Source organism: Lolium rigidum, chromosome 1 (assembly GCF_022539505.1).
Source record: "Lolium rigidum isolate FL_2022 chromosome 1, APGP_CSIRO_Lrig_0.1, whole genome shotgun sequence".
Classification (NCBI taxonomy): Eukaryota; Viridiplantae; Streptophyta; class Magnoliopsida; order Poales; family Poaceae; genus Lolium; species Lolium rigidum.
In genome coordinates this window covers 31,966,385-31,980,240 of record NC_061508.1, presented here as the reverse complement: position 1 = coordinate 31,980,240, position 13,856 = coordinate 31,966,385, and the positions used below count along the sequence as shown (strand labels likewise).

The window sequence follows — 13,856 nt, the reverse complement described above, 5'->3', positions numbered from 1 at the left end:
TGATTGATACAAAGCCCACTGGTAGAGAAGATGCACAAAATACCTTCGTTGGAGATGTGGGATAAAAGAAGGCGACATCAACTTTTCTAGGCTTGATAGCTGCTAAACTTGCCTGGCAATGGCAATTTTTGAAGTAATTCCCGCGGTTGCACGGCATTCAGAAAAACGTTGTTCCAGGTACATCGTATGTAAACAGCAACAGAACAAAAGTGTACTAGTGTGATACATTTTTCTTTTGCTCCTAAAGTTCAGCAGTAGAATAACTATTGTCGAAGTAGTATTTATGCCTGTGAGAAAGCGCTCTTTATCTTCTCTACATGGTATTCATAACACAGTCTGTATTGATTGCATTGTATAACCTGGTTCATGATTGTCCAGTCAAGATATTTGTGTGTGAGAATAGCACATTGTTTGCCATGTCCTTTCCAAAAATAGCATGTTCAAGTTCAACCACTAATCCTAGCATACCACATTGCATATCTTGATACTCCCTCCGGCCCTAAATGCTTGTTGCAGATTTAGGAAAAATGTAGGCTAACGTATGTCTAGGTTCATCGAACCAGCGACAGGTATTTAGGGCCAGAGGGAGTATAATAATTGAAACGCAGATCCTTGTTATATATATATATATATCAGGATTTTGAGTGTACATCATCGATTTGAAGAAACTACCCTAGGGAATCATATAGTGCTGGAGATAACTTGCATGCTTTTACTCTTGTGAAATCAATAATGTGCTGGTACTGTGAGATGTCCATTTGCACAAATGGCTTTGCTCTGAATTTTTATTGCTATCCTTGACTTGAAACCCTGCGTTCTGCTGAGCTAGTTTGTACTATCAGATCTTAGCGGTGGTTCCATTTTGATCATGATTACCTGCATGGAGCAGCAGCAAGTGCCCTTGGCTGGCAACTCCCCTACCCCAGTTTGATTTCTCACACAAAACTTCGCCTCCACAGATCCAATTTAAACTGTGGCCATCGTAGCTTCAAAGCCCAAGTGGGAAAGTCATAAGCTGCAGAAGTCGAGTCTACTATTGGCGCAACAGTCAGCATACACGTCGTCGCTGGTCAAGTTCTTCCATCCTTCCGTTCCAACAAATGTTTGGTAATGTACTAATTTGCATCTTGTCCTAGTTATTAAGTTGAAAATAATTGATAGATTCAGACTTGTAGGTGAACCTAAGAAATAACATCGCATCAAAAGGTGATGTACAGGAAGTATCTTAGCCTAGGTGTGCACACCATAAGCAAATGAATCCAAGGAGTAAGAGGAACCCACCTATTATGAGCTGACAGAAAAAAAAAATCCTTCCCCACAGCTTCATCAGCTTCACCCTAGAATTGACCTCATCTAGACCTTGCATACTGCTCCTCTTCTCTCTGGTTTGTCTCAAACTTCAGTCCTTACATGCAAAGCAAATATTCAGCAAAATCAGTGAGCGAAATGAGCACTGCTTCACTATTAAGGATATGAAAAGCATTTGGACTGCAGAAGTACCCTAAACAAATCTAGACAGTGAAGCAGATGAGGTGCATACCGTCAGACGTTCGTGTGGCACGGCAAAGTAGTCCGAGCGCTGCAAGAAGGCCAAGAAAATATTAGGAACAACTCGCTCTCTCTCTCTCTCTCTCTCTCTCTCTCTCTCTCTCTCTCTCTCTGGCTCTTTATACCTCTGTAGCATGGCATGTCGCACCATGTCAGTCTGCGATACAATACGTGGCTTTAGTGCACTAAGCAAAATATATATGAAAATTGCATCTAGATTCTCGACTCTTGATTCTTCAATGGTGGGCTTGGAAGCTCCCCATGTTGCGTCCACTCGAAAGCTTAATTGACAATGACTGCCATCTGATCAACTTTAGACTGCCATCGATGTGCATACAATTGTTAGCTTGATTAGCCTACAAATAGATGCTGAATTGAGGCGTAATTCATAGTTTAGACCTGCAGCTTCTGCCTGCTATAGCTGTACAACCAGCTCGAGGAGCTGGTCAGCTACTGTCTTCCTGTAGTCCTCCAAGCGCCCATCGATCCCACATCTGCAAGACAACAACATCAACCATTGTCTTAGTTCTTAGCTCTGCACCTCGAAGTCTCAATAATTTCCATCACTTGGGATACAGACTCCTGGTTAATGTATTGTAACCAAACGATGAACTTTTAGTAACCATTTACCAAAGTAAAGAAAATGAATCATCTTCAATACTGTTGGAAAAGTTAGCTACCAGAGCTAGATAGTTTTAGTTCAACACAACAGCAGGTTATGCCAACATACTCCTGATGCTCGCCCCAACGCCAACCATTGTAAGCAACCTGGAGGTGCTTCTGCCCTCCTTATTGATTTGCAAAGAAGACACGAAAAAAAAAACTTTAGTACTCTAATAGAAGCATGAATATTTATAGGTGCCATGTTTGACTAATTTCACAGTCGGTGCACATAGATACCTGACGGTGGTGTGCTCGTCGGGGCTGCAGTAGTCACCAGAGATGCCAGCAATGGAGACGTTGAAGAACTCGGAGACGGAAAACCGGGTCAGCAATAAACCAGAGATACCTGACGGTGGTGTGCTCGTCGGGGCTGCAGCAGTCACCAGAGATGCCAGCAATGGAGACGTTGAAGAACTCGGAGACGGAAAACCGGGTCAGCAATGACATCGCAGCCCTGATGCCTAGCAGTAGGGGACGTTCAGAGGACGAACTTGGCCCAGATTGGGCCCAGCCCCTGCCGCATGACCGTCATCAACCAACAGTCATGCCGCCCGCAGGCACGAGCTCAACGAGGCGTGCACAGCCATTGTCGTCCCGCAGCACCATCACCTGGAGGAACCAGAGCAGGCCCCGACACCGCCACTTCCGTTAGCTGCTTGGGAAGGAGAAGAGGGCCCCAGTGGTTGCCTCAAGGGAGAGGAGGGTGCCGCCCTCGGTGGGGGCGACGGGAAGGGCAATGAAGAGGGCAGTGGGTTCGGGCTTTTTTGGAGGTCGTGGGAACTCTAGATTATTTGGTGGGAACAAAGAAATTATGACCCGCAATAGAAGGCAGCCGGAAAGGAAACCAACGCTAAAATTTTAAAACAATAATCCTACACCTACAAAAGAAATCTTACGGATTGGTTCTACGGACTGATGTGGAGGTTGTTCATTGGTTCTTTTTCTTTTCCCTTCCTAAAATAGTGGAGCACGTTCTGATCTTCTTCTCATCTGCTTTGCCACAGTGGCTGTCCGTAAGAACTTTTCTGTAGATTTTTTTTTTCGAAATGAAGAACATAGCCCCAACCTCTGCGTCCACACAGCTTTTTCTAATTAAATTATTTACAAGAGCCTTGCAAAGAGAATACAAAGATCAACTCAAAGCCACCATCCTAGCGACAACTCTCTGTACCTACAAAATCAACACACATCATCTAAAAACCGAATGCCTTCCCAAGCCGCCCATTGGCATGTAACCAGTCAAGGCAGACTTGGTGCACACTAGCGCACACGTCGTAGAAATCAATACCGCCGTCTTCCTCGAACCCATCTCCAAGGGTGATCAACACATTGACCTTGCTAGGCCCGCCATCAACGCCACCATGACGCCGGATAGGGTCCATCATCCCGCATCCATCACCAAAACATCGCAGCGCCACGCCGCAGAGACTCGCCTACCATGATACAGTAGATGAACACCACACCACCGCAGCCCACCGCTGTCCAGCAGCCGCTCCAAAAACAATGCCCCAAGAGGTCGAACAACACAGATAGCGTCACCATTGTCTGATATAGGAGACCCAGATCTAGGGTTTCCCCTGGAATAGCACAAGTGAGAAGACGCAGACTGCTCCGGCGATGCCTTCAAGAAGGTTACGGCACGTGACGTTGCCATCGCCCGCCATGAGCGGAGTCGGAGCACGGTTTTCACTAGCGGCCGCGCATCTTCAAACTCGCTGCTAGGACCATATGTGAGATCAGGAGATCGCCACAACTAGCCTCAATTTGGCTGACCGCATCTGGCGGAGGAGACGGACACCACCACCATACCCAGAGTCGCTCTGCCCTAGGATTCCTCATGATGCAGGAGAAGCCCAGGATTTCCTCACCGCCGACTGGAACCGCAACAGGACATGGGCCCAGATCAGGGCCGATCTCCACGCAGCTGCCACCCGGCGGTGCCGCCGCCAACGAATCAGCGCTCCATGGCTGCCGCCACCCTTCATCGTCGCATCAGGGGAGGCACGGGTGGACGCCGCTGCCATGCCCGCCTGTCCACGACCAAGCATAGTCCGCCGCCGCCACGCCACCAGGCCTGGCAGCGCCTCTGGCCATAGATGTAGCATTACTCATTTCATAACGTAACTCCCTATCAGGCAGGAAAAAAATCCTAGCGCACACGCCAAACACCCACCGATTAGGGCAGGGGTTAGCTAGGCCGGTGGCTGCTGGGTCATTCGGCTGGGCTGGTCCGGTAAGGAGGAGAGTGTTTACCATTTTAAAACCATTCCTTTATTTCTATTTTACTAATTTTAAGATTAGTTTCAGAAAATAGAAAAGGAAGGACAGGATTTTGTAGAATTTAAAAGGGTAAATACTCCGTAAAGTTCATAATTTTTTTGTGCAGGTTTAATAAACTAAACTTGGCTTGGGTTATGGAAGTGCAAAATTTAGGTCATGCCAACAACTTTTTATCCACAATTTTTTTTCTCCCATTGTAACACACGGACACGTTTGCTAGTAAGTGCTAAAAATAACAATTGAAATTATTTTGATGTTTATAATCAGTACAACAACGAAGGCCTTGAAAGGCTCCTCCAAAAAACTGAAGAACGAACATGATTGTTATTATGCTTGCAATGTAGCGCTGTATAAGGCAGGATTCATCTCTGCTGGACATAATCTGCATTTAGCACTAAGGTGGACTATGATAATCTACCTTTTTAAACTAGCTTTAGCCAACTTTACTGTTTGGCTAACAATTATTTTTCTTACTTTTGTGGATATTTCCTTACAATACGTAAGATGTATTCAAAACAATACACTTCAGCAACCGTAAACTGAGCCATAAGAACTGCCACATAATGATCCGGCTTGTCGTATGATGCAAACATGTAGGAAGTGTTGCAGCCAAAGAAAACAGATCAGAGGGGCTTGTTGTCCAACCACCGCTGACCCATGGCAAAACCTTGTTTAGGCTGGTGTCGTATAGCTGTATGGCCACCACCCTGCGTGCATATATATGATATTAAATCATAATTTTAGTCTGTGGCATATGTTTCCTCTATGTAGTGTCAGTATCTTATGTTTAAGAGTTTATGCGCAGTACGAATATCAAAAAAATAAAGATGGTGTACCTTTACTGTCGCAAATGTCAAATGGTTGTCATATTCAACTGTAAATCTGCGCAGAAAAACAACATATTTTGCTAATCAGACTCCGCACACACCACAGTGGATTTTTAGAACCTGGGTATACATTTGACCTAGTTACTTAAAAAAAAACTTAGCAAAGTGAAGATTATAAGTTTTGAAAACTACGTAATAAAAGGTCTTAAACGTCGGTGTTGGGTAGAAACTTAACATTGTATATAACTGTACATATGCGAACATTTGTTGTTTTGTGCGAAACTTAAAAAGTAGTTACTGTATTAAAGGGCACGGTAGAGCTATGAAACTTGTGCCATGGAAATCTATTTGTTATATTTTATAAAAACTTAGAAAAGTAAGTTTTAATAGACTGTTCTACACTATATATACATGCTTGATTTTTTTTGTAATTTTATGAAATAAGTGTGATTTCGCAAAGTTTTGAAAAAGCAAGATCAAATGTACCAATTTTCATGGTAGAATTTACCACACAAAATCAACATGAAAGACGTGTGAAGCACACAATTCCTTTGTCGGCATGTGTGATGTACATGGGCATAAATTCTTTGACTAAATTTTTATATGCAATAGAACCTTCTTGCTTTTGTGAAGCCCTATGCACATAAAAATCATTCTAGGACCTTGTGCATCTCGTTTTGACAAAGAAAAACAGAAGTTATGCTTGGTCTTAATGAAAAAATAGAAAAGGAAAGTAGAGTACTGAATTAGAAGGATAAGAATTAGGTGACTTAACCCTGCAGACTGACCATCCACATGCCATGCTCTCCAGTCGTCAACAATGGAAAAGTTGAAGGATCTTACCCACCGTTGTGTTCCCAGAAATGGTACCCCGGGATCATGGTCTCCGCTGCACTCACAGAGATCACTTTTTTAAGCCGTGGAAGAAGATTCAACCAGTGTGTGATCTTATAACAAAATAAAAAGGAATACTACATATTCAAATCAGATATTGTCCTTCGATATTTTCACCTGAACACAAGCACACGGTAACCCCTAGTGATGTGGTTGAAGTGATAAGGTATGCTGCTTGGGACGTCTTCCGTGTAGGGTAATCCATTGACGCATCTTATCCACTCTCCAATTGTGCCCTATATGTCTTGTGGTATTACTAATCTCGAATAACCCATGGTAATACTGTGTAGCAGGAAAACATACACTAAAAAAGGCCCTCAGTTTTAACTTCAAAGCAACAGAGGCTTCACTACTTGATGTGTGTGTAATCTACGGAAGCAGTTGATATAAGAGTATAAATGTAAAACATAACAATATGGTTACCTCCTTGATCTGAAGAGCATCTCTAGTCACCTTTTCATTTGCCCAAATGTCAGATAGGTAGTAACGGTATGACTGCATTTCAGAAAGTGATGTTGATGAAATTGTCATTAGGGAAAATCAAAGAGATGAAACCAGAAAGTACCATATTCGACAAGACTGTCATATTTATTGGATAAATACTTAAAACATACAAAAACATTTATTTCAGATAACTTACAAAACAATTGATAGTAGGGTGAGGAGATGGCACGCTTGGCTTAATGTTTTCTTCTGATAGGAACCTGTTTCTTGAAGTCACATGTTTTGGTGAATCACTTACACATTTATCATCCAAGATATGATCGTCGTCAAGTTCAGAAATGAGCTGCAATACAATGTACCAGTATGTTTTAATTATGGCTATTAGTTTCAGAAAAACAATATGCCAATACATGAATCTTACCTTCTCGATTTTATTTAGAACCCCAGCACACACAGCATTATGTGTGCTTATATAGTTCCCTTTACAGTTCTCCATTGCAGCCTTTAAAAAGACAAAGAAATATGATAAATGATTGTATCACTGCACTTCATCAATGTGTTTGAATGTGGAATTACGTACTTCATATAGTTGATCAGATATGATTCCAACGCCATGACTATAAAGTATTCTAGAATTGAAGTCATCAAACTTGGAGCCTGTAATAGGGTTGCCAACTAAATAGCCCTATAAGAAATTGAGCGAACAGAACAAAATGGGAAAGGTTATGATTTCACATTTCTTGTGCACGTTCTGTCATTACTCATTACCACCAAGTGAAGCCTATCAACCAAGTTTTTAAGGCTAGAAAATTACTTGCCTGGAGATTAATCACAGGTTGCTTCCTTTGTTCATTTCCTGAAGTGAAACAAAATAAAATGAAGATATCATTACAAGTTGATTTTTAATTAGGATACAAGATTATAACTAATCAATCCTAAGCAACTCGAAACATGAACTGGCATGTTCCCAAGTTAAAAATGTTGAGTTCATAGAGATCTATGTGAGACTATATAGTAGATGAAATAAGAAATGCAACATTTAACTCATATTTTTAAATGGTCGGCTAAGTCCATTAGCCTGCTAAAAGGTGGCTATAGCAGGCTATAGGCCTCCTATATCTATTTTTGCGGGATGCTGCTATAGCCTATAACCGGGTATTTAAAACCTTGATTTTAACTTTTGTTTCTCCTCTAACTTGCAAGGAACTTTTTTACACATTATTATTTCTGTAAAGATTCCACAAAAATATGGAAAGGGTCACAAGAAATTGCATGTCATCTCCTTATTTATTTCTTGGACTTGCGGGTATTATCTGAGTTACCTTCTGAGATGTATTGCGCGATGAGTGGAATCATCTTTCCAGCATAAGAACTTCCTCCTAGGTAAAATTCATTTGACCGATAGCGCGGGTGATCGTCGAGCCACTATATTGGTGTGCGTAAGACTTAAGAAATTAACACACAATATTCTTCCAATTAAAACATGAGAGAGTTCAGTTCTGCCTGTTTCCTCACCTTGTTCAGAAATGTCACGACTTGCAAGGAAGACGACGTGTCCCCAACATCATAACCTTCGGGATCACGAGCATATGAGAAACCAGAACCGCTGGGAGAATCCAAGAAGATGATGCTTGCTATCTAAGCATTTTGAACAAAGGAAGACTAAGTTAAGTTTTTGGGAGATAATAATCCAGAATTACAGACAAAAGAAATGCGATCCATGGGTAGCACCCGGACAGTTCTTATTTAGAGGAAGTGAGCATGTGCGGAAATAGGGTTCGAACGCTGGTAGGCGAGCACACAGCACAGATAACAGGCTGCAAGCCAACTGACCAATGATCGGTTGGAAAACAGTATAGACTTATTAATAAAAAAAATACTGAGTAAGTGAATATCCCACCTTGGACCATGAATACTGATTGTAGACCAGTTGTGGCAAATTACCATCGTAAGGTGCCAACACAAAATTGATGGGACCTGTAGAAAAATTATCACAGATGGTAATAAAAGAGAGATAGATCCTCATCAGCTGCAAATCTCCTCATATTGAAATAGATCTACATGGGCCTCGGCTCAGATCACTAAGTGTAGGTAAAGAAATGTATCCGGAGTTTTTCTTGTGGCGACCATGAACATGGAAATGTACAGTTAATATTTGGATCACCAATTTGATCTTCCATTGATTGTGAATTGCAGCATCCATGGCGAAACTGACGATACTGGACTGTCAAGTTTTAGAGGGACTAACCAACTTCGAAGGCGAAGCCGCTGAAGCCCGAGCAGCAAGGCCCGCCCGTCAGCCATATTATCAGAGGGTCTGTGCTGGGGCTCCTCTCCGACTCGACGAAGTAGTAGAAGAGCTCCGTCCCGGTAGCCTCCTCCACGTCAACGTATCTGCATCGCCATACTTGGTGAGTCCCCCATTAATACCAGTGAGCAGCAATGAAGCTTTAACAGTGAAGGCATACCCGGTTTCGAGGTAGAAGGGCAGAGGGCCATCGAATCCAGGCAGGTGAGTGACTACCGCCGACGCCGAGGCGTGGCGCGACAGCGGCAGAAGCAGCAGGAGGCATGCATATAGATGCAGCAGCAAGAGGAGCTTCATGTGCAATACAGCTTTCTCTTCCGTCTGCCGCTAGAGGAGCTTCATGAGCTTCATGAAGTTATACTGCTGCTCGCCCAAGTTTGGTCAATCCTCTCACTCTCAAGCCTCGTAGGATGCTTTAGTTATACTCTGAGTATATAGAAGAAGCTAAACCGTTGACATCATTGACAAAGAGACGTGACCGCGTGGAAGTCATTGCTGGATCAGCCAACTCATGAATTATTGATTGCAAGAAACATTACTCCTAAATTATCTACTCCCTTCCTTCCATACTAGAGGGCCCCTAAATTATCATTAAGTTAGACTACTAAATCAGAAAAAACTAATAACTAATACGTACTAGAATTATTTAGTAATCAGCATTGAAATAAATTATATATATATATGTATGTGGTCACTCCAATTATTTTTGGGTACCGACAGGAGCAATATATAGTGATGGCAGACCACAGAGATCAGGTCTTGTAAGAATTGATGACCTTAAGAACACAAGCACGAGCACTGACACATACCTTGCATGAAAATGGTTACAAACAACTTTGGCATGCGCTGCTCGCGGTGGTTGTATTGATGTATGCAAGAGAAAATCTAATCGCCTATCGGATTGGCTAGGCGATACACATCCATGCAATACAGCGAACGTTGGCATAATGTACGATCCAGAAACTCGAACTTTTAGGGAAGAAGCAGTGATGGTGATCGAGTTCGATCTGACCAAAACAACTATAGGGGATCAATGGCGAACAAGATATCTGGCCCGTCGACCATCACGCAACCAATACCCTTCGCGTTGGCTCATCTAAGTTGGATATGTACCTTAGTTCCACCGCATCTAGGATCCCTCATATTCCCTCCTTTTTATACATGCCACAAGCTCACATTCCAAGTAAGAAAATACGACCTACTAATAAATACCACCATTAATTATATGAGTGCTAATTGAGCATTGCATGTGGTTTTCAAACAGATGAATCCCTAATTTTTTCATGTTGCATTACCCTCATCGGATATAGATATATATATATATATATATATATATATATATATATAGGATAAATACTTCCTACTCCTGGGTGTAACTACACCCATGTCTCATATACTACCATACGGAAGTATATAACATACTTTATTGGTTTGAGTATGTTCGTACACTATATCTAAGATACTCCATACCAACTTTGGTGAAAAAAAATTAAATACACCCATAGTTTGCACTATATATACAAAATACATGCATATTTATACGTAAAGATGTAGCGTACGTAAAAAGGTGTACATACTACCTACAAAGTAGTATATATACTACCAAAATATTTTTATATACTTCATACTACATGTATATACTCTTCGGTATGATAGATACTACCTAGATTATGTGGAACACACGTGGGAGTAACTACACCCGGGTGTAGCATGATATATATATATATATATATATATATATATATATATATATATATATATATATATATATATATATATATATATATATATATATATATATATATATATATATATATATATATATATGTATAGAAGAGAGGTTTCTGAAGTAAGGCAAGTTGTGTGTGATAAGCAAGGGTCAGACCATCACCCCGACATAGGAAGCCCAGGACAAAGCCAATGAAGACAAAGTCAATGAAGACAAAGTGCCAATAGGCACGTTGAAGTTGTATTATTGCGTCAAGTTGCGTGATAAGCTCTTTCCTATTAGGAGTGTGGCTGAGCAATGACGAGATAAGAAAGATGAACTGAGTGTAAACTTTGCTACGTTTCTCTGTTGCTCTCCTTAAACTATATTCTTGTACTGAATCCATGGATCAATAGTTAATTAATCGGCATGTAGCCATAGTGAAGGGTCGTTACATTTGGCTATCAGAACCAACGGTCTTCAGATCGCTACCAAAATACCCAAAACAATTCACAAGATTGCCCTAAATTGGTTCAATGTGAAGTGGTCGATTAGTCAAGACTTGGTTAAGAAGGAGTGATCTTGATGTGTTGAGATCCTCAAGAGAAGACACCATGTGAATGTGACAAAGGGTTTTATGTAGTGGAAAGGAAAATAGTTTATCTTGGCCACACTAGGGTTTTAGTTAGTGAGTTGCTAATTGGTTTTACCTTAAGAATATTTTTTTTTGAGGGAGCTTAAGACAATCTTCTAGCAAGCTGATCAAGGCGATTCATCTTAACAAACAGATCAAGACAATCCATCTTAACAAAAGATCAAGGCAATTCATCTAACTTTACCATTTAGAAAAAAGTTTATGTTCCCCCTGATTTTTGCACTCTCGACAACTAAACAAAGTTGCCCCTGGTGGTTCCACCGCGTCTCAACCTGCCCCTGAAGCTGATGCACTTCGTTGTGGGATGCGAGCGATTCACCCACTGATGGATAGGTCGAGCGGTTGTAGACGTGATTCGAGAGTGAAGATATTGGGCTAGGGTCTCCCGTAGATCCCCAACTTTCTTAGACTTTCATGGCATCTATGTGGTGTCTGCCATGGTTTTGGCTCCCGAATGGAAAAAAAATCCCGAGGGGGCTCAGGATTTCCGGTTACCGCGGTGATCGAGAAATCCCGACTTGTTACCAGACGAATTTAAAGAGCAAATTTTAAAATAAAATTCTTGGGTTTTTTCGTATTTATGTTAACCGGACAGTAGCCACAAATACACCAACAGAACATGCAGAATGGCGGAAAACACATCATTTATAAAAAAAAAAATTAAAATTTCAACAACAATTAGCATCTAGATAGTTTACACACTGTATTTGCCGTTGATGTTGTTGAATATGTTTCCTAGTGGCAAATAAATAAAGATATTTTTATTTATCATATTTATGTTTATTCATAATAAGTTTTATTCCATGCTATAATTGTATTAAGCGGAAACATTAATGTACATGTCGTATGGAAACAAAACCTCGTCCCTATTGATATAATCCATTGAATAATAAGATGATCAAGGTTTCCTGATCATGGACCAAGTAGTTACTAATAATGCAGTTGAATGCACTAGGACGTCGCCTAGAGGGGGGGGGGGGTGTGTGTGTGTGTGTGTGAATAGGCTGTGTTTGGATGTTTGCATTGGGGTTAGGTATTGGACATTCGGGTGATTTGAGGCCCGAATACCACGATTGAGGCTGTTTGGCAGGTCTGGGTATTCGGCTTGTGCATTCGGGCCGAATATTGAAGTGCCAATTTTTTTCCTAGGCCGGTTGCTTGCGAATGACCTGGGTTAGAGCTCGACATTTGCAAGCATTTGGCCTGCTGCGGCTGATTGTTGCATGCCCGTGCGAACTAATGGTAGGATGGTGAAGCCTGCGTGAGACATCGCTGTGCCCTCTATCCTTGCTCTGTTCTTAATAGAAGGTCGCTTTGATGCATCTCTTGAAACGAATCTGCCCATAGGTTTATTGTGGAACAAAGCACGGATATGACAGTTTTAATTTTTTTTTGTATCTACAGAGCTACGAGGATGTGCAGATTTTGGTAGTACAAGGAATTTTGATTGGCTTGCATGCATTTTTTTTGTTCGCGGAAACTTGAGAAAACGTTGGAATATCGCAATTTTCTTGTCATTTTTATTATTGTTATGTGACATATAATATACAACTATCCAAATATATACTGAAATGTTATACAGAAAATATTTTGAAACGATATAGACACTCGCATAGAAAGCAATTCATCACTTTGACCATCCAAACAATATTCACATTCAACCTCAATATCAAGCCTAGGTTCCAAATATCTAAACATCCAAACAGAAATATTGACATTCAATCACAATATCAATATCTTTGGATATTGACATTCAAGCCAATACAATGCCAAGTAGGGTGTCAAGGTGGGATCCCGGTGGGATGTCATTTTGTACTATGTAGTTCAAATTTTGATGTCAAAATTTGTACTAAAAAAGTCAAATTATACTACAAGTGGGACAAAAGTGGGATCCCACTTGACACCCTTAATGCCAAGCCTCCCAATGCAAACATCCAAACAGAGCCGGGTATAGAACAGTGTTTACTAGTTTAGGGGGTTTTTCTAAGTGCACCAACAACCTGTGCTAGCATGATGAGCAACAATGTGATAACAAGTTAGGTATAGAACATCAAGCATGATAGATATCACAATGTAAATCACATAGGTAAAAGAACTCGGGTTGAGAAGTAACCGGTGCACGAGGAGACGACGATGTATCCCGGAGTTCACACCCAAGGGTGCTACGTCTCCGTTGGAGCGGTGTGGAGGCACGAGGCACTCCAATGAGCCACTAGGGCCACCGTATTCTCCTCGAGCCTTTCCACCAAGGCGAAAGCCTCGATCCACTAAGGAACTCTTGAGGGTGGTCACCGAACCCGTACAAGCATAGGCAAACTCCCAAGTATCAAGCTTGAGGCAACTCCACAACACGGAGGCTCTCAAGTACAAGGCCACAAGGGCTACAACACGCCACACCGGCGACAAAGCCACCAAGACTCAAACGCGCCACAACCGGCTCCAAAACCACAAAGGCTACCACACTCCACAAAGGCAACAACGCCACAAAGGCTACCACGCCACAAAGACGACAAGGCCACAAAGGCTACA

General features: G+C 41.6%; 1 protein-coding gene across 1 annotated transcript; it reads right to left on the bottom strand.

The window, feature by feature from the left end:
- Nucleotides 1-4,815: 4,815 nt before the first annotated feature.
- On the bottom strand, nucleotides 4,816-9,261 carry LOC124706353 (serine carboxypeptidase-like 2). Its single transcript, XM_047238021.1, has 14 exons — nucleotides 9,125-9,261; nucleotides 8,905-9,050; nucleotides 8,557-8,633; nucleotides 8,172-8,294; nucleotides 7,979-8,081; nucleotides 7,475-7,512; nucleotides 7,237-7,341; nucleotides 7,078-7,158; nucleotides 6,853-6,999; nucleotides 6,636-6,707; nucleotides 6,330-6,448; nucleotides 6,094-6,207; nucleotides 5,328-5,373; nucleotides 4,816-5,198 (listed from the first exon to the last, which is right to left on the bottom strand). The coding sequence occupies exons 1-14, from the start codon at nucleotides 9,259-9,261 to the stop codon at nucleotides 5,115-5,117; spliced, it is 1,392 nt and encodes a 463-aa protein (XP_047093977.1). The 3' UTR covers nucleotides 4,816-5,114.
- Nucleotides 9,262-13,856: the final 4,595 nt, after the last annotated feature.